The sequence below is a fragment of the Peromyscus maniculatus genome, chromosome 2, assembly GCF_049852395.1.
Source record: "Peromyscus maniculatus bairdii isolate BWxNUB_F1_BW_parent chromosome 2, HU_Pman_BW_mat_3.1, whole genome shotgun sequence".
Lineage (NCBI taxonomy): Eukaryota > Metazoa > Chordata > Mammalia > Rodentia > Cricetidae > Peromyscus > Peromyscus maniculatus.
In genome coordinates, this window is record NC_134853.1 from 81,266,282 (window position 1) to 81,287,597 (window position 21,316).

At 46.9% G+C, this 21,316-nt stretch overlaps 1 protein-coding gene across 8 annotated transcripts in view; it reads right to left on the reverse strand.

Annotated features, from left to right (window-relative positions):
- Ptpn3 (protein tyrosine phosphatase non-receptor type 3) overlaps positions 1 to 21,316 on the reverse strand; it is a 162,206-nt gene that overhangs the window by 60,195 nt on the left and 80,695 nt on the right. For all 8 annotated transcript variants that reach the window (XM_076564246.1, XM_076564247.1, XM_076564250.1 and 5 more), the window contains exons 3-9: positions 20,188 to 20,295; positions 20,070 to 20,112; positions 17,591 to 17,669; positions 11,760 to 11,804; positions 8,295 to 8,347; positions 3,326 to 3,446; positions 2,134 to 2,221 (exon numbers count right to left, since the gene is read on the reverse strand). In XM_076564246.1, coding sequence (XP_076420361.1) covers positions 2,134 to 2,221; positions 3,326 to 3,446; positions 8,295 to 8,347; positions 11,760 to 11,804; positions 17,591 to 17,669; positions 20,070 to 20,112; positions 20,188 to 20,295 — 537 coding nt within the window. The remainder of the gene's footprint in view (positions 1 to 2,133; positions 2,222 to 3,325; positions 3,447 to 8,294; positions 8,348 to 11,759; positions 11,805 to 17,590; positions 17,670 to 20,069; positions 20,113 to 20,187; positions 20,296 to 21,316) is intronic.

A 21,316-nucleotide genomic window follows, 5' to 3' on the forward strand; every position in this document is an offset into this window, starting at 1 on the left:
GTGTGTGTGTGTGTGGGCAAGCGCACGCACACATGTGAGCTGCATGTGGGTGCTGGGAATTGAACCAGGGTCCTCTGGAAGAGCAGCCAGTGTTCTTAACCACTGAGCCATCTCTCTGGCCCGCTGTAATTTCCTCTGTAAAACTATTAGGCTTGAATAGGGCTGGGGAGATGGTTCTGTGGTGGTATATTGTGTACCCTAATACTCTTGCCTGAGGATCAGAGGACAGAGCCAGCCACTAGGTTAGACATAAAGGTCAGGCAGTGGTGGCACACACCCTTAATCCCATCACTCAGGAGGCAGAGATCAATCTGGATCTCTGTGAGTTCAAGGCCACACTGGAAACAGAGCCAGGCAATGGTGGCACACACCTTTAATCCCAGTACTGGGAAGCACACACGCCTTTTATCCCAGGAAGTGGTGTCTGGGCAGAGAAAGGTATATAAGGTATGAGGAAACAGGAACTCACTCTCTTTAGATTTCGTAGAGGTAAGAACTAGTGGCTGGCTGTTCTGCTTCTCTGATCTTTCAGCTTTCACCCTAATATCTGGCTCTGGGTTTTTTATTTTAAGATCTTCTAAGATTCGTGTTCCATGGTTCAGTCAGCAAAGTGGCTGCTGTGTTAGCATGAGGAGCTCTGATCCCCAGCACCCAGGCATGGTTGTACATGATCGTAATCCCAGTCCTGAGAAGTAGAGACAGGTGTGGATCCCTGGAGCTCACTGGGCTGCCAGGCAGCGAATATCAGGTTCAATGATAGATGCTGTTTTTTTTTTTTTTTTTTTTAAATATCATTCCATCCAACCATTCTTTTTTTTTTTTAAGGTTTATTTATTTATTATGTATACAGCATGTATGATTGCTGGCCAGAAGAGGGCACCAGATCTCATTACAGATGGCTGTGAGCGACCATGTGGTTGCTGGGAATTGAACTCAGGACCTCTGGAAGAACAGTCAGTGCTCTTAACCTCTGAGCCATCTCTCCAGCCTGATAGATGCTGTTTTAAAAGATAAAGGTGGAGAGGGACTACGAAGACCCTGGATATCAACCTCTGGCCTCCACAGGCATGCACACACTTTGCATCCAGCTATACCTACATATACATATGCACATGCACAAGCATGCATACACATATATTACATAATCATACAGAGACATACACACATACTGTATTTGAGTAACCAGCTCTGAGTAGTGCTTTTAAGATGTAGTGGAAACCTTGGCTCATTAAATTACCACTTAAAAATGGATTTATAAAATCACGTGAATGTAGAAGGGGGGCCATTTGTGGGGAAGAAGTGGGTCAGGAGGAGGAGAGACAAGGGAGGGTGATGATGGGTCAAGTATGAACAAAATACAATAATATGTATGCAGGGACATATCATTAACACCGTCCCCCACTTTTTGAGATGGAGGCCCCGGCTGGCCTCAGTCTCACTGTGTGTTGAGGATGACCTTGAACTTCTGATCCTCAACCTCTTCCTCCTGAGTGCTGGGATCACCGGTGTACACCAGCGCACCCAGCTTATATGGTGCTGGGAATTGAACCCAGGGTGTCATGAACGCTGAGAAACACTCTACCAGCCAAGAGATCCTCAGCTCCTAAACCCATCATTTTGTATGCTTACTAAAAAAATTTAGAATACAGAAAAATGGATTTTGCTCATTTAGCCATAATATAGAATAATCCTTGAAAGCTTTTAAGTTTCCTGTGCCCTTGATCCGTCAGGAGCGTGAAAAAAGCAATTGATTGAATGACCTATAAGACTCAGATAAACCAATAAGTACTCAATAAGCTTTCCAAGTATCTCTCTTTTTAAAAACAATTTTTTTTTTTAGATTTGTTTTATTTCTTATTTCGTGTGCATGAGTGTTTTGCCTGCATGTATGTCTGTGTACCACATGCATGCATGATTCCCAAGGAGGTTGTGAGTCTCCACGTGGGTTCTGGGAATCAAATCCGGGTCCTCTGCAAGACCAAGCGCTTTTAACCACTGAGCCAACTCTCCAGCCCCCAGCCACCTTTTAAAAGGTCTTATTTGTTACAAGGGGAGAGAAACAACTCCCCAAGGAAGTTTGTGAACCTGCATAATTAAAAATCAACAATAGTTTCTGGGCTAAAAGATACATACTCTGCCTCCGTGAAGCTCCACTCCATAGAAGTCAAGGGTCCGAGCTATGTTGATGTAGCAAGATTCCGCTTCTGACTGTTTTAGCCCACTGCAGAAGAGAAAAGAAATTGCAAAACTCACTCACTCAGTAGATGGAGCACATTAACTTGAGCTCTTAAAAATTAAAAGTATCTGGAAAACCTTGTAGTAGTCTTCGGTAATAGTTATTAAAGGTTACTTAATGCCTTGGGCTAGTCCCCCTAAGCACTCTAACTTAACTCTACTGAAGCAGGTTTTTCTTCTTGTCCATGGAACCTGACCTCCTCTGGACCCCTCGGTTTTCACTAAGAAACACTCCCCACTTAATGGGCTCTCAGAGAGGTCTTCAGACAGTGAAAACTATCTGTCGCCTTTCAGAATGCCTGCCTTCACTGTGCCAAGGTGCTCAATTAATAGGTAATCTTTCATCTTTTTGCCTGTCTGTTCTCTCAACAGTGGCCTCACGCTTCAAACGCCAGCGGCCCTCTGCTATTTTAGGACGCTGACTTCTGTCCCAGGAGCAATTCCGGGAGAGAGGGCTGGCAGCGCCCTCTAAGAAGGTACGCTGGTAGCTTGCCCTTTGTTTTTATGGCCTTCCCAAGAAATGAGATGTCTCTGGGGAGCCGACCTGGGTCAGCATGGTCCTCATTTAATGGGAACAGGGCATCTGCCACAGTAACTTGGAGTCACGTGAGGAGTGGGAAGAGGAGACTGGAAGTGGGAAGTATTTGTCAGAGGCAAAGCTTGTCCCTAGGCGACTCCCTGTGTGGAGGAAAGTGGTCTGAATCCAGGACCACCCACCCAGGCAGCTCTCCAGTCCACCTGTCTATCTACTGAACAACACCTGAGGAAATGGCCTGATTTATTAAATGAGGTAAATGGCTAAAAGGTACATGTGGTTCAATCAGCTTGTAGGCCAATCAATCAGATTGAAAATGAGCATTTCCTTGAGGCATTAGCCAATGTCTATGACATCTTGAAGGAGGAATGTGCAACCTATCACCCTCAATTCTTAGTGCATTTTTATGCTTCACAAAATGCAAGTGATGCTAAATTAAAACAAACAAACAAAAAGCCATAGGAAGCCAAGGGGCAGCAAACATAAAGTGATGGAGCATCTGTAAGTACCCAGCCTGAGCCCCAACACCACCACCACCCCAGCCCATCCCCGCACCTGTGCTGTTCATGGAGCGACTCCACCTTGCTTAAAAAGTCATCATTTTGATCTGGTATGAACTGGCTGTCAGCAAGATAGCCTGGATGATGTATGGAAGAATTAAAGTCTCCAAAATGAGCTATTAAGATACAATGTGGGAAAATCATAATTAGCCTTGCCTCCTCATTATGGTCTGCATCAACAAGCACTGATAACATCACAAGAAATACCTTCCATGGGAACAATTCTGATAAGCCCTGAGCCACACGAACCAGTGCCTCATTAGTTTCCAATTCCATGCTTTCTAATCTGAACCTCTGCTTAGGGCTAAGTTCCATGTAAGTGCAAGGGTGAGGGGCAGAGGTGCTTAAGCTCACAACAGTGTGCTTAAAAAGATACCACCAGGATGCTCTTACAGGGTACCCAGTGAGACAGCCTTACTATATCGTCATTGGAGTTCACATTAAAAAGAAAGAAACTGAGACCCAGGGAAAGGGACCCAGCCCGGATACAGGCTATTTTGAGCAGAGTCAAGACCTAGGTGATAGTAGTCTATGTTAGCACCCTAATTCCCCCGCCTGTCTGTCCAGTGAGCTTCTGAGTCTTCTCTTGAAGCCTTGAAAGGTGAACAAGTGCTGTAAGAGCTTTTCCCAAACCCAAAGGCAGAAACCTCTCCAATTTTCCTATTGGATTCATTAGCTCATGGGTAGCCTTTGGAATCATTTATCTGCCCATCCGTCCTCTTAACCAGTTGTCCCAACCCAACTTCCATTCGATAGGAAGAAGCCATATGTTCTTGTCAGTGAGCAAAGTCACTGACAAACATTTGCATCTCACAGAAGACCAGGGAGCCTTCCTGAGCAGCGCTCTGGGATCACCACTAGGGGGAAATGTTAACAGCTACATCATACACAAAAGCCTGGAGGGAATGGGGGGGGGGGGGCGCTGCAAAGGGTATGAATGACATCATCTCACTGGAGGGCTTGAGCAAATGTCCCACACGGCACAAAAAAACATGGGTAATGCTTTTACTCCTATTAAACAGATAAGAAAACAGAACAAAAGGCAGGATTTGCATCCCTCGACTCCCACCACAGGGGCCTGTCTTATCTATTTGCTCAACACATGCCCCAAACTTGAGATCCCAGGTACCCATGTTTCAAAGGATCAATCTGGTCCAACGGGCAAGTCCTCCATCTGCTGTTCTTCCAACTCTAACTTGATCTTCAGGCCTCTTCTTGGGGTTCATTCCTCTGACACTCTCCTAGACTCCCTTCCCATCCCCAAGCAGGGTAGGGCTCACACTCTGTGTTCTTCCTCAGGGTCAGCATCCCCAACAGGGTGCAGAGCCCCTAGGGAGAGCAGAAAGCTTCCTTCATCCTGAGGCTGGTCCAGAGCCAGCTCAAGGCAAAGGCTCAGAAAACATTATGGAGAAACTACATTCTTCCCAAACCTTTTCTTGTGCCTCATAAGCCCTTGACTACCCAGCAGCAATCTTCAGCCACTGTGCTCAAAGTATTTTGTCTCCTGAATACTAATCTAATAAGAAAATGTGCTTTGGTTAGTAGATCACAGACAGGACTTAAGTCAGTATACCTTCTGAGCTGCTAATTTTTAAATCTAAGAATCAGTTCTATAAGAAATGTATGCATGCTGGAGAGATGGCTCAGAGATTAAGAGCACTGCCTGCTCTCCCAGAGGTCCTGAGTTCAATTCTCAGCAACCACATAGTGGCTCACAACCATCTATAATCCAATCTAGTGCCCTCTTCTGGCATGCAGGCAGAACGATGTATACATAACAAATATGTAAATAAATAAATCTTTGGGGCTGTAGAAATGGCTCAGTGGTTAAGAGCACTGGCTGCTCTTTCAGAGGACCCAGGTTCAATTTCCAGCACCCATATGGCAGCTCACAACTGTTTGTAACTCTAGTTCCAGGGGATCAAATATCCTCACACAGATATACACACAGGCAAAACACCAAAGCACATTAAATAAATAAATAAATCATTAACAAAAAAAGATTCTGTGCCAAAAAAAAAAAAAATGTATGCATGCCATGTGGTGGTGCCATTAATCCCAGCACTAGAGAGGCAGAGGCAGGCAGATTCAAGGCCAGCCTGGTCTACAAAATGAGTTCCAGGATAGCCAGAGCTATACAGTGAAACCCTGTCTCAAAAAACAAAAACAAAAAGAAAGAAAAGTATGCAGAGTATATATTTATTTATCAAGGCTATAGGAATATAAAGAGCTTAAACTTCAAACCACCTGTCTGACAACCCATGATTTTTTAGTAGGACAGTAAATGACAGGAATGGAAAGTTTCCTACCTCAGCCAGCTTATACCTTTTAGGCTCTAATGACTTTTTAAAAAAGTATTTATTTAATGCAGAGTTTTTTGCTTTTTGTTTTTTTTAAGACAAGGCATATTTAAGAAGGTCAGGTCATGCAGATAAAAGTCAAGACTCAGGCAACATGGCTTCCTTCCATCCCTGTTCTCACTGACTCATTCAGTATTGGTTCAACTATAAGGAATTTCTGACTATCGGCCACCTTGAAGCAGCCATACCGCCATGTTGGCACCAGTTCCAGTCACCTCCATTCACAGGTGGGAAGCCGCAGGGTCAGTGAGGTGGTATCACACAGTGACAAATGACAAGGGTGAGGTCAAACTGAGCACAATTCTCTCCTTCCTCAAGTTCTTGCCCCTCAGCCCTGATGCTCCAGCGGTGAACATCGACCTTGTCTTCAACGAGAGAAAGTCCCTGTCTCTGTCTCTGATCAGCCCAGAAGAAACCACAAATCTCGAGATTGATGAGACCATGCTGGCTCTGGCCATGTGTTATGGAACACTGTCCTCTGGGCACGACATGGTCGGCACCATCTTAACCATAGCAGCCGTCACTATCATCCAGAGCCTCACAAGATGGTGCCTGTTAACTTTCCCTCCTAGAAGGAGTCAGAAGAGGGCCATTAGACCCTCACTTGAGATTCCAGCCACTCATTCTCTCCTGCCTACTACCAGCTACCTGCCACCCTGCCCCAGCTCTTCCTGGTCTCAAAAGGTACTAAAGTACACAGTAGGTGGATGTTAATTGTCAGGGAAGCTTCATTCACGCAGCTTTGGGGCGGTCATCATCCACGTTGGGTGGAACTTTGGTGAAGCAGCTCTTTTTAAGTCAGCCACGCTCCTTTAAGTAGACACCCAGTGGGTCACTAAGCCGGGCTTGGATGGAATCGCTTCTTTGGTCTGTTGTTGGTGCCCCATCTGTTGGGTCACGTCTTTCCAGGAAGTCACACACTAGTGTGCCATGCCCCACATGGGTACCACAAGCTGGTCTGTCCCAGAGGTAATGCGGGAAGAGAGCAACCTCTTTTGAGTATCCCATCCTGAGTAGAGGAAGCAGGTGAGATGGAGCTGATGCTGGGTGCCCTTCCAGCGTGGAGGCTAGCTGTATGCTCAACGTCATGGGGTCAACCCCAAGATCCCTTCTCCCCCTCTCTGGCTTTCATGCAGTAGGCAGGTAAGCTGGGTTCGCCAGCCTTGTTCTTCACCTCTGGTTTCTGTCCTTGTTGCTAAGGGAGGAAGCGCACCTGGGGCCTCCTCAGCACCCCCTTTATTTATTTATTTATTTATTTATTTATTTATTTATTTATTTATTTATTTATTTTTGCCGTTATGTTTCTGAGGCCACCTCAGCAGCCCGCTTATTTATTTATTTATTTATTTATTTATTTATTTATTTATTTATTTATTTATTTATTTATTTATTAATTTTTGCCGTTATGTTTCTGAGGCCACCGTAAGATGGGTAATTTGGTCTGCACCTGCTCTGAGATCTGATCATCTTGCTGTCTTAGCCACCTGCCATGTAGGCTGAGACTTCTGGAAAGGCAGAGGGGACAGCCACTTCAGTCTTACGCTACTACACAACTCAATACTAGGGACCGGGTGTTCTGTGCTGGCACCACACAGCTAACGAACAGCCAAGTGGTATTTCACCTTTCATGGGATCTGACACCAAATATGATTAAGTTTTGCTGACAGAATGAAAAAATTTCTTCTGTAGTTTAAACCAGGCTTGGTGGAAAACTCTTAATATGGACTTTCTATTCACAGCGGTACCCGTAATTATGTGTGGCTTGTTCAATTGGAAAAGTATGGAAATTGCAATACTAAGATGGGATTTCAAAGATTTAATTAAAAAGAGGAAAAGAAAAAGAACCCCCACACACACAAAAATAACTCATTCTTTTATGCTGATTATATATTAAAATACTATTTAAGTGGTCTAAACAAAACATTCAAATTATTTTCTTTATATATACACACACATATATACATATACATATATGTACACATATATACATATACATATATACATACATATATTTTTTATTTTAAGGAGGGCCTCATGTAGTCCAGGCTGGCCTTGAACTCACCATGGAGCCAAGGATGACTTTGAACTTGTGATCTTCTTGCTTCTGAACCAGTACATAATCCACTAGCTACACTGAAGCTCTGAATATAAATTCATAAGATCTCAGTACCATTTTAGATGGGCATCAGGCAAGCAGCAGGGGTGCCTTCCAGCAAATTCCTTAACCTAGCTGGGTCTCAGTTTCCATGTTCAGAGGAGGCGAGGGATATAAATATTGTTCCACAGGGGTTTGTATGGAGACCAGATCCAAATACCTGGGCAGAGGCTCTGGAAAAAGCTGGGTGTAGCTGTCTGCTGTTTCATAGCTCCCTGGGGAGGAAAATGCCACACCACTCCTTCCCCCAGCACCACTGTCCATCTGATATCCCCGAGTAAGAGGAGAGTGTAGCTCAGGTTCAAAGTTTTACTATCAGGACAACAAGAGGTGCTCCACCCCAGGAATCCTGGGGAAGAGACCCCCTCAAAGAGAGCAGCTGGGGGCTTTCTCAGTATGCGAGCTGGAACAAGCTGGCCACGACCTAATCAGTCTCCCTGCGGACTTACATTGCACTGCATAGGAGGCTAGAACCACCGCTGAGTTGAGAGGGCACGTTAACCTGTCAGGAGAAATAAGGACGAGTTAAGTCAGATGAGCCACAGACACTCATAGATCACCGACAGCCCCTGGCTTTCTTTTCTCTATTGACTGTTAATGAGCAACGTGAATCTTAAAGGCAATTATAATACAAATTGATCTCAAATAGCACAGGGAATACATTAAAGGGGTTTTGGAAGATTTAAAAAAAAAAAAACCACGTAACTTTTGGTTTAAAGTTATAACCATCAGGAAGACCAGGAAGCTGATGGTCTGAGGTTGGATTCATATCGCAAGAGGGGAAGCGAGAAAATGGAATCTGAGACGTGAGCAGCCTTCCAGTCTTTCTAATAAAGACCTGAGACTTGCTGGGCTCTGACTACCTCCTTTAGGACTCTTGGGTATCTCCTTCCTGGGATGGTGATACCTTCTAAAATGAGAAAATAAAAGGGGGGAGAAAAGGTATTCTATATTTCAACATTTGCAATTCTGAAATTAAATTACTTAATTCACTAACTACTGACTAGTCCTTGACCTACTGACCTTGCTGAGGTTTACAGGATTCAACCATCTGCCTGCTGCCTCTCTGTCTCCAGCCACCCACTAGAAATCCAGCTAACCTCACTGTCCTCTCAAACGCCTGTTCTCGGTGACACTACCTGTCTTTCTTGTTCTTTTTTTCTGCATTCAAATCTGACTCTCAAGAGCTCTGCTGGCGGACCTGGAGCGAGGGCCACTGCTGAGTGGAGGAATGGGCTGGGGAAGCCAGGGGTGGCGGCTGGGGAAGGGAGGCATCCTTACCAGTAACACTGGGGGACAATGAGATTTTAAAAGCATCTTCCAGCCCTGTGGCAAGTTGGGAGAACATGTAGTTTCCATGGCAGCCTATGAAAGTCCCCACGTGTGAGTCACCTCACTCTGTCTAATCTGGTTGGCCCCCCACAGTTTTCCTTTCTGTCCACTGCACTCCTGCTGGTTCTCAAGGTGCATATGAAGGGAGCGCCCCCTTTCTGAAGGCCCCCTCTGTGTGTCCCTGCAGAAACTTGGGTCTCTCTGAGTCTATGGATGTATCCTAGGGCTGGCTGCTCATTACCTATCCATTTTGAGCCACAGCATCTTCAGGCGAGCAGGGAGCTATGTGATGAGCACAAGTCACTCTCCTACTAAGACGAGCTTCATTCAACATCTAGCTAGTGTCTTTGCTAGAAAATGGACAGCTGAATGGATTTGGGGGACAGTCAAGAAACAAGCCATGGAGGCTCCGACTAGATGGGAAGACCCTCTGAAGACTGAAAGAGAAAAAAAATTCCAAAGAACGGTTGGTTGGTTTTCAAATACGAAGTATAGAACAATGACAGCAAATATTCTCCTGTCAGGATTCCATGTGTTCCTATGCAGATTTCCTTTTCTCTGTGGTTCAGGCCTCCACGTGTCAAGTGAAGGAACAGTCCTGGATGACCCATCTCTGCAGAGAAGAGATGGTCTCACAGTCCTGGCTACTAGTGACCATTCAAACACGTCAGAAGATTTGATATCTCAAGGAAAATGCTAGTGGCACCACAATATCCTTAGCCACGGGAGGCTTGATACACACCTGAGCTGAGCCTGGGAGCAGGTGGTGAGGGCCACCTGGAGACCTGACAGGGCGCTATGGGGATCTACTCCAGGGTGTAGACTCCTACTAACTCATCTGGGAGTCAGAGGGGCATCTTGTTTGGGAAAGCAAAAAGGAGGACCGTGTAGTCCCAGAGTTTGGAGTACATGAAGTCTAAAGGGGAGGTCCTGGCCTGGTAGCCAGCACAGGCTGGAACCTGCCTCATAAAACAGGCGCTAGACCAGTATTTATGGAAAAACAAAGTGTCTGCACATAAGGGAGCCATGGAACAGGTTTCTATGACTGCAAAGGACCCAAGAGGGGAGTTGGGTATTTCAACATGGGGTTCTCCAAGTGTAATGAGGCTGCCTTGAAATGCAGAAGAGGAGTGCCCAGCACCGGTCTACAGCTTGTGCTGGAGAAGGGATGTACTTTGGGGAAAGGATATATAGAATTCATGAAGATCCTGTACTCTGTGGTCACTAGTCAACAGTTCTGCTAGCCCCTCAAGGAGGATTCTGACTCTGGCCTGCAGGACGGTAACGAGGGAAGCCCTGGTCTCTTTCCATCTCTCCTTGCACACACAGACACCATCTCTGCGGACGCGTCTCTTACCACAGCCCGCTGTCTGCTCTAAGACCCTGCAGCCGCTCTCTTCCGTCTGGTGGATGTGAGATACACGCCTCCACTGGGTATGAAAAGCCCTCTCTCTGTTTTCCTCCACAGTCAACCACATATGGCTTCCAGCTGGAATGGGGGATGGGAGGGCTTTCTTGCTGTCCAGGGAAATCCAATTTTTATGTTCTCCACCAACCCTAAATTTGGCTTCACCCCCGGCAACCCACAGAGACTTTTCTAGGCCACAGGAGCAGCAGGGCTCCTGAAATTCTAGGCCAACTGTGATCCCCGCTGCCCAGATGGGTCTCACTTGCTTCATGGGCTCCTGTCTCATGTCACCAGTCACAACTGCCAATCTCCTTGGGGTGCAGCAGGCCCATGGCCTCTGATGGCCCCCTGCAGTAGAACTGACGTCACAGGAAGAAGTGGGGGTGAGGAGAATGGAAGTAGATGGGGCTCTTTTCTTGCTGTGGATTTTTTCATAAGGCAAGAAAATGCTAGGGGCTGGCAGGTGAGAGGGCTCAGTGGGTAAGGGCGCTTGCTGCATATGCTTGGGCTTGCCTGGTGACCCAAGTTCAATCCTTTGAACCCGAGTAGGGGTGGAAAGAACCAACTCCATGTGAGTCCTATGGTACACACATGCACACACAGGCATATGAATGCACAAGCACACACACACACACACACACACACACAGTTCATTCTATCTCTAATAATAAATAAAAAATATTTTTTAAAAGAAAGAAAAGGATTTGGAAGATGGGGTTCCGTGAGCTTGGGATTTTAATTCCCTTTCTAGTCTCTCTCAGCTGCCTCCCAAGCACTGGGATGGCCTGGATACACCCAGAGTCCTGATTCACAAGCAGATGCTCACATCTGAACACAATCCCTTCCAGAGAGAAGATGAATCACCCATAAGTACATGGGCTCAGAAGAGCCTCTAACTTACACCTTTCTGCCACCTGAACTGAGGCCTATTTTAATTTCCTTTCCTTTTAAAAATCCCCAAGTCTTCACCAGAAAGACCGCTGTATCTTTTGTAATAAAATCGCAGTACGGAACAAAGTTTCTCGATCATTGTAAACCAAGATGGAGTTGAAAACAGCCCAACACACAGGCTTTGTTTAAATTGAATACTGTTGCCAGGAATGAGTGCTCATTAGATTAAAACCAGGAATCTGGCTAGTCTGACAGGAAAAGAAGAACACAAAATTCTCATTACCTTCCTTCACAAACATCCATCTTCAATTGTAAGAAATACAAATGCCTAGGAAACAACGGGCGGTCGTTAACGAATGTTCAAAACGCAGTAATCGAGCAACAACAACAAAAACGAACATTTGAAAAACAGGATATATGCAAATACCATTTTACCTACTTGAAAACTGCCTAGGTGCCCTGTGCTAGGGAGGGCTGAGGGGATGGATGGGGTAGAAGTCAAGGGTGCCCCACCTACTGCACGGGCCTTCTTAACTAGGCATGGGGCCCCACAGCATTCTGTACAAGCTGCCCCCACACACTCACAGGCCACTGTTCTAAACACCGAATGGGCTTGTATACCACTCCCCACCTCCGTCTTGGCTGGGGTGCAACATCCGGCTGGGTTTTTTCCGGTCCCCTAAGAACTATGGGTGCTGGAGCAAAAGTACTGATAGCCTAGTTGCCAGGACCTGGAAGCCGCAGAGTCAGCTTTGAGAGCCCAGCGCTCTTCTGGGGGCAAACTGTTCCAGGACCCTCAGCCTGGCAGGCTGCATCTCTGCCCTGTGGCAGAGAGGGAAAAGGGAGGCCAACATCAACAGCCCTGGCAGGGCCAGGAAGTACCGTGGAGGCATTTATATTTAGGGACGCGGCATACATGTGACGCTTGGCGCCTGTCCCCCACTCTTTTTTAAAACCCAGATTCAAGCAGGATTGACATTCCAGGGTCTGGCCAAAGATGACAAAAGGGAACCCTCTTGAAAGCTAATACAGCCAAGCACAGAGTGCTGGGGGCAGGAGAGAGCTCACTCTGGCAATCGAAACAAACCAGTCTCATATTCCTTGGGGTTGAGAAAGGTCAGGGAGCTGGCTGTTTTGAGACCTGGATGCTTCAAACAGTATTGCAACCTCCTATCTGCAGCCTGGGGCTGGGCGCCTGGTGCTCTGAGACTTTCTTCCTCATTTCAGCCTCCCAGTGAACCCGTGAGGTTGTAACACCATCTCTGTTGTAACTCATTAAAGCTTTATGATAAAGAACTTGTAAATAAAAAAGTATCACACTACAAAATTAAACAGACCTAGAGACTATACATGTCAATGAACTGTCTACAGTCAGAATTGCCAGTCTGGGGAAATGGGTGGCTTTCCTTTAACCTGGACCTACATGCTGTGAGAACAATCTCTGTGTGCTGCATAGAAGTCATTTTTAAGCTTAGGATCTATTATCGACACTCTGTATTGTGTTGAACGTTGGGCACTGATAGATGGTATTAGTCACACAGGCATGTGAGTGGTTAACCTTTCTGTCAACTTGACTGGATTTAGAGTTGCCATGGAAACACACCTTTGGGTGTATCTGATGGCGTCTCCAGAAGGTTGAACTGAAGATGGAAGACCCACCCTGAATCTGGTGATGAATAACAGGTGAATAATCTGATGAATAACTCATGGACTGAGGTCCCAGGCGGAATAAAATGAGGAAGTGAGCTGAACACTAGTGTCCATCTGCGCTTCCTGACTGTGGGCTCAATGTGATCAGCTGCCTCACACTCCCACCGCCATGCCTTCTACCATGACGGACTCGATCATCCAGAACTGTGAGCCGAAACAACCCTCTTCCCTTAAGCAGCTTCTTCTACTTAAGGATTTGGTCACAGCAATCAGGAAAGTAATAAAATACTTGTGCTAATTCATGCCCACTCAGTAATGGGATCATCTTTTCTGCCTAGGAGAACATAACCAGTTCTTTCTAGTCCGTTTCTATGTTTATCCAAGCTAACATTCAACCAGAATTAAGTGTTCTCTCTTCCTGGAAGGATACTGAGAGAAAGAAGAGAGGGGCAGAGTTCTAGTTGATCCACTGATAAAACCTGGGCTTTCATTGATGGACGTAAATGAGGCCACGGACATTCAGAGATCCTTCACCAAATGCCAACTGGTCCTTTTCAGAGCAGACCCGAATCAACCCCTCGGAATCACACGCAAAGAAGTGAGAATCATGGAACGCACCTCAAACTTGGGAGGCTTTATCCTGTTCCCCAAGGGGTTCAAATTGTAATTAGAGATTGTCAGTAAGTGGGATGCTGCTTACAATGATCTAAATTTATCAGTGACAGCAGTGGTGGAGACTCCCAATAAACAGACATGTAAGTGCCCACGAGAATAAAGGGAAGCTATCAATGGGAGAAACCTGGCATGTCTAACTTTAGAAATGTTTGACCCCCCTTTGAGAGTGTACTCCATCCAGATCCTGTGATGGCTAACTGTCAATGTGACCCAAACTCCAATCACCTAGGAAGGAAGTCTCAATGAGGTAGTGTCCACATCATCTTGGCCTGTAGGCATGTCTATGGGGACGGCCTTAGTTAAGTGAATTAATTTGGGAAGATGCAGACCATTGTGGGCAGCACATTCCCTAGGAAGGGGTTCCTAAACGGTGTAAGAAATTGAGCTGAACAGAAGCAAGCGAGCATGCATGCTCTCGACTGTGGACGTGAGACGACCGACCGGCAATCTCATTCCTCCCCTCACGTTCCCGAGGTGATGGGCTGTAACCTGGAACTGTGAGTGGAAACATACCCTTTCTCCCCTGTGCCGCTTTTTGACTAGGGTATTTTATCACAGTAACAGAATTTAAAATGGAATAGACCTTAACTTCAGAGAAAAAAACAAACAAAAACAAAAAACAAGCATGGCTTGTCTCCCTTCCTAGATAAGAAACAAAACCACCAATGCCATCATCACTATATTCCTTCTTTGATTTTTTTGGGGGCAGCGGGGGGTGGGGGGGGTGGGGTGGGGTGTGTGTGAGGTGGAGTGGGAGTGTCTGTGTTTTGTTTTTCAAGACAGAATTTCTCTATATAACATCCCTGGCTCTTCTCAAACTCACAGAGATCCACCTGCCTCTGCCTCCCAAGTGCTGGAATTAAAGGCGTGTAGCCCCACGCCCAGCCCTTCTTTGATTCTTGGGAGCCAAATTTCCTTAAAAGGAAACTCCTCTTTGGACTGGCTGTGAACCTAGAGCATAAGACTGCATGTGCCAGGAATATAGGTAAAAACCTTTCCTATAAATTAAAGAATAAAAATCAACCCAGTGTGTCAATCGATGGAGGAATCTAAGCCCAGTGCTAAGAAATGGATAACACAGCCCCAGCTGCCCACCGGCTCTAGGCACACGACGCTGCCCTAGCTCCTGCTGAGTGAGACACCCGGTCCCCACTGCTCAGGAGGAAACAGCTAGAGTGGGCCGTACACCGTGCACCTTAAGGTGGGAGTGGGAGTGGGAGTGGGATCAGAACCAGTGACTTTGAAGAGTGACTAACCTGTAACTCAGGTAAGGACAAGAACTAGTCTATCACTCATCTCCAGCTAAAATCTGCTCCCACTGTGGCCCCGCTTGGTCCCCATCCCTGCAGCTACTCTGAACACCTGAAGGTGGCCTCACTTCTCCACAGGCCTTCTCTCTACCCTACATTTCCCTAGCTGTCCCTTGGGACAGGAAGACTCACTCTACAAGGCCTCGGCTTCTTTCCTGTGGGGTATAGAAGCTGAGGGCCGTCCATGAAGGGCACGGGAAGGGACCATGAGATAAGGCTGACCCTGGAAGCATCTCCCTCAGGCCCTTCTACTCAGAGCTTGTGCATGCAGACAGGGTGTCACACACCTGAGGCTCCAGCATCCCAGGAATGAGATAAGCTGGATGGTGACAGTCACTATACATGAGCTGGAACTTTTTAACTGAGTAAAATCAATTTGGTGAGCTACAATGGTCACTTAAAAAAAATAGCACGCGTATACATGTAACTCTTCAAGGTTTTTTGTTTGTTTGTTTTTGAGATAGGGTATTGCTGTGATGCCTAGGCTGGTCTTAAAGTCCTGTGCTCCAAGGATTCTCTTGCCTCTGCTTCCCCAATTGCAGGTGTGCACCATTGTGTCTGGCTCTTCGTGTAATCGTAAAGCATCCCTCAACCAGAATCTGCTATTTCACGTGGTTCTGAGGAAACCTTGGTAAGGCAGTTTAAAACACAGTTTTGTGTCAGTTAGCTTATGACAGGACATGCATGCTAGGTTGAGTGTCTCAGCACTGTCCCTAGTTCACCAAAGTAAAGAGTTATGTGGTGGTGGCGGGTGGTGGTGATGGTGGTGGTGGTGGAGGATAGTGATGGTGTGGTGGTGGTGGTGGTGGTGGTGGTGGTGGTGGTGGTGGTGGTGGTGTGGTGGTGGTGGTGGTGGTGGTGGTGTGGTGGTGGTGGTGGTGGTGGTGGTATGGTGGTGGCGGTGGTGATGGTGTGGTGGTGGTGGTGTGGTGGTGGTGTGGTGTGGTGGTGGTGGTGATGGTGTGGTGGTGGTGGTGGTGGTGGTGGTGGTGGTGTGGTGGTGGTGGTGGTGGTGGTGATGGTGTGGTGGTGGTGGTGGTGGTGGTGGTGGTGGTGGTGGTGGTGGTGTGGTGGTGTGGTGGTGTGGTGGTGGTGGTGGTGGTGGTGGTGGTGTGGTGGTGTGGTGGTGTGGTAGTGTGGTGGTGGTGGTGATGACGGTGTGCCAAAATGATTCAAAGCAGCATGCACTTCACTGTGGTTTCCTAAGGAGCCACCCAGGCCTTCCTTACACAGACTTCACATTTACCATAACGATAAACACGGTCCAGTCCCAAGGCCTGCCTCTGTGGAGGAAAGAAGCACATACACCAGAGAGAAAACCAGTAATAGACGAACAACTGGCCTTTAAATATACTAAAAGCTAAAATATGATGGTGTCTTTGCCATTTAAAAAGAAGAAAGAAAAAACGAGGGAGCGGTCTACGTCTGAGTTAATGGAGCATCATCTCCTGATGGGATTTTCCTCCATAAAATGGGATTCAATAATCCAGAACAGCTTCGCTTCTTCCCAGGGAGACAGTTTCCCTGCTTAAGAACAACAAAGGGACACATAACAGAGGGGTGCAGCTTGGCCATAAGGCAGGGGAAGCGGCTGGCACAGTCTTCCGTCCCAAGGCAACAACGGTTTCCTTTCCTTTTCTTTTTTTTAATATTTATTTATTGATTATGTATACAGTTATCTGCCTGCATGCCGGAAGAGGGAACTGGATCTCATTATAGATGGTTGTGAGCCACCATGTGGTTTCTGGGAACTGAACTCAGCTCCTCTGGAGGAGCAGCCAGCGCTCTTAACCCCTGAGCCATCTCTCCAGCCCAACAACAGTTTTCTTACTGCACCCTCCCATCCTGCACGCCCAGTTTCCCCACCCAGAAAACCCCTTTGCCAGGACCAACCAGAGCGGCACAGCCTGCAAGCCCTGGGGGGTAAACAGCTCCTATCACCACCCTCTCCCTTATCTGTCTCCCCAACTTCCCGCACCTGCTGATTCACACAGCGGACAGGCTGGGTCCAGCCAGAACCCAGCTCTCCTTCCTCACCCCTGCAAAAGGAAGGGGACCTGATGGAAAGTTCTGGTTACACCTAAGCCCTGTCATCCTCAAAGGCCTTCACTCCAGCCCCTCAGAGTCCATACTACGTGTCCCATGGGTGACTGCTCTACTCCATGCCTGCATGAGAAGAACTGACTTAGCCTCCTCAATATTCACCGCGTTTACCAGACAGGAGGAGGGAAGAGAGAGGGTGCCCACATGCTGGCAATGATGCCAGCTTGGGGCCGAGAGATGTGGGCCACAAACTGAAAATAAACCTGCCGGTTAAATTTCAATCTATCTACCCCCAATTTTTTCTTGGATCATGATAGTTGGGGAGGTCATACCCAAATCAAGTTATGTGTCCACAGCTAGAAAACAAAGTGCACAGTTTTGGTGGCTACTGATTTGTATATACTAGATAGAGAACTTCAAGAGAAAGGGTTATTACCTGGTTTGTTCCTGCTGCAGTGTGTTGGGATCAGGTATAAAATATCTTACTCGAAAATGCAGGGTACAGGGGAAACCTCCTATAACATTTTTCAAAAACAAATTAGGTTTTCCCTTAAAAAAAAAAAGTCATTGTACACAGTTGCTACTCTCCCATAAAGGGAGGATTTTTCACTCAGCCCCAACACTTTCCATCGTAAAAGCCCCGATTTCAAGTCCGGAACATGCAAGTTAACTGTTCAGAAGTCCCCATGTACACCAAAAGTACTTATATAATGCCTGCCCCACTGTGGTATCATCCAGCTGTATGTCTGCCGTAGCGCCCTGTTCAAACAATGATGTCCGTATTAAGAATGTATAAAAGTCTTAAAACCAGCTTGCATTTACACAGCAACCTGACTTTGGCTCTTCCAACATTTCCATGTAGCACCTAGAAGTCAAACACCACCCTGGCTACCTGTGGGCTCAGTGGGATCTGTTTGACAGACCGGGAGGTAAATGGCTCTCCTGACTAGACCAGAACATTCTGTAACACTGAATCAAGTTCTGACTTGATGTTCTTTAAACTGGAAAAATATTTTTACCATTCCAATGCAGAGCCTGTGTTACAATTTCAGTGCAGATCACGACACTCACTGTGACCCTGAGTGCCATCCCACAAGTCACTCAGATATGACTCAGGCATCAGCCCCGAGGGCCAGTTTGCTTATGGGATAAAACTAGTAGTCACGTGTCTGACAGAAGATCTGACTGTTGCCAAGACATGGGGAGACCCGACTTTGATGACTTCACCCTGTCTCTGGCACTTGGTAAATGTGCCCAGGTCCTGTCTACCGGCTCACGTAGCACTTCAGTGCTCTCTGAAATCCAAGTCCTTCTGTGATCTGCCCAGCTGGCTAATCCTTCTGCTCATCTCCGTCCTCTGCCATCATCCCTGAGTTCCTTCCTTCCTCACCTCTGGGCTGGTGCTAAAAGACTCTCTAACGGTGGGTGGGTGTGCCTTTGTATATACACCTAGCTACCAGTGGGTGGCGCTAACTCTGTAGCAAAGTTTTTCCATCCACTGTCTGTCTCTTACATCTCCAGTCTCCCCCTTCCATCATTGGTTACTTTGGTGTTTCAGGCGTGGTCTCTTTGTCTTTCTTGGTTCTTCTGTGGACTCAGAGCATGTGTGTGTGAGTTTGTGTGCACATGCACATGTGAGTATACATAGTACTATCTATCATAGAACTCCTCTTTGAATTCTACACTTGACCATGAGAGCAGATCTAGTTTGGACTGTATTTCCCAGGCTTAGCACAGTGCTTTGCCTTGGTCTGAGCACTCGGGGTGTGTCAGAGAGAGAATGGCAGACCACAGCTACCTAGGCCTCATGTGATTGGCCATCTCCTGTGTGTCAAGAATCGTGAAGGGAACAGAGAAGAATGCAGTAAGAATGAAGTCCCGAGAGGCAGTTGAAAACACCTCACTGTGAGGTAACAGGAAGAGTCAAAGAAATGAGAGGGAAGGGGAGAGGTAGCGCTTCCCTTCAGGTAACAGGAGATAGCCACGGAACCCTGAGGAATGGCAGGATATGAATGGATGGACTCTGCGTCAAGAGGAGAAGCATTCACTACAGAGGGAGGAGACTGAAGCGCTGTTCAGAGGAAGTCCTGTAGACTGGCCAAGTTAGTCTGGGACAGCAGGGACCTGTCAGGGCCAGTGAGAGCCATGGGGGAAGCTAGGCTGAGAAGGGATGGCCAGAGGGTAGGCTGGGCGTGACTGGTGTAACTGTCTCACTGGGGGTAACACAGGGGCCCCCTCAGGATGCATGAGCCAGCATCTGTGCTGTTGGAAAGCAGGAGGGTTTATGTCTGTCTCCCTTCGTGTGCGTGTGTGTGCACGTGCAAGTGTGTGTGTGTGTGTGTGTGTGTGTGTGTGTGTGCATACATGCACGTGCGTGTGCAGCTGTCTGCATATGTACGTGGAAACCACAGGCTGACATCAGGTACCTTCCTCCACTGGTCTCCATCTAATTTTTTGAGACAAGGTCTCTTACTAAACCTGGAGCTCATCATTTGGCTAGAGGGTCTGGCCATCAAAGTCCAGGAATCCCCCTGTCTCAGCCTCCCAGCACTGGGATTATAGGCACACATCATAGCACCCGGCTTTTTAAAACATTGGTGCTGGGGATCTGAACTCGGTTGCTTAAGCTTGTACAGCCAGCACTTTTAGCAACTAAGACATCACCCTTTTATGTCTCTCTTTTTCACACTGGGCCGAGAAGGCCCATCCTTCATCACTTCCGCCCTCATACAAATAAGTGAAGGCTCCCTTGTGGGCTGCCTGCTTCCTCTCCCCTCACCCTTCTGCACAGCTGGGATCCTCAAGGCTGCTCTGAAGCACAGCTGAAGGATCTCTCCTGGCCCCGCCCCCTTAGGTCCCCCGAGGAGACAGATGGCCACACACCCCATGACTAACCCAAGTGAGATCATACCCACCTTTCAGCTGCTTCCTGAGGGGTTTGCTTGCCTCAAGCCATCTCTGTTGAGTGAGAAAACACAAGCTATGAGACCAGCCCAAGCAGGCAAGCAGCACTTCTTATGTGTGGACACTTACAGGGGAGTCCACTGGGTCATCGCCATGTTGCAAGCCAAAGTACTCCTTCTCTGTCACGCCCAGGTGGCCGTAGGCCATATCCAGAAGCGACTGGCCCAAATCTTGTTTCTAGATCAGAAAACATCAAGTGGAGAAATGAACTAAGAACTGGAAGCAACATTGTTTTTGTTTTCTTTTGTTTTACTGTAGGCAAAGGGAAACTAAAATCTTCAGAGTTTATGAATATATACTTCCCAGAGTAACAGACGCCTTAATACATTTCAGGTTACAAGGGTGAAGAGGGATACAAAGTAGCGTTAAGACAAACAACATAAATACGATTTCCGACACTGAATTTAGGAGACTGGGGAGAAAAATAAATCAACAGAGTACTTTCCTTGCAAGAGTGAGGACCTGAGTCCGACTCCCCACAATCCACGTGTGTAAGGGAGAAGACACATCCTTGGAGCTTGCTGGCCAAGCAATCTGGCCAAATAGGAAAGCTCCAGGTTCAGGGAGATCATGTCTCAAAAGACTGAGGCAGGGGGCTGGAGTAGTTGAGTACTTCCTACGCTTGCAGAAGACGGAAGTTCTGTTCCTAGCATGCAAGCTGGGCACCTCACAACTGTAGCACGAATCTTAAAAGTTCTCACCAATTCCTCAGCTGATTCTGTTTCCTCAGACTGGATGCCTCTCAACTGAACTGCTGCTCAAAAGCCTAAAAGCTTAACCAGCCAAAAGCTTCTAGTTTCTGGTCTTTACACCTTATATACCTTTCTGCTTTCTGACATCACTTCCTGAGATTAAAGGCGTGAGTCGCCATGCCTGGCTATTTCCAGTGTGGCCTTGAACTCACAGAGATCCAAGCCTCCAGAAGGCTAGGATTAAAGGTGTGTGTGCCACCATTTTCTAGCTTCTGTATCTAGTGGCTGTTCTGTTCTCTGACCCCAGATAAGTTTATTAGGGTGCACAATATTTTGGGGAACACAATATCACCACACACAACTGTCGTAGAATATTATTTTAAGATGCATTACATTTGTTTATGCTGTGGAACATTTGTTTAATGACACAAAGATGTGCTGCATTTTTGTTTTGTTTTGTTTTTTGAGACAGGGTTTCTCTATGTCATTTTGATGCCTATCCTGGA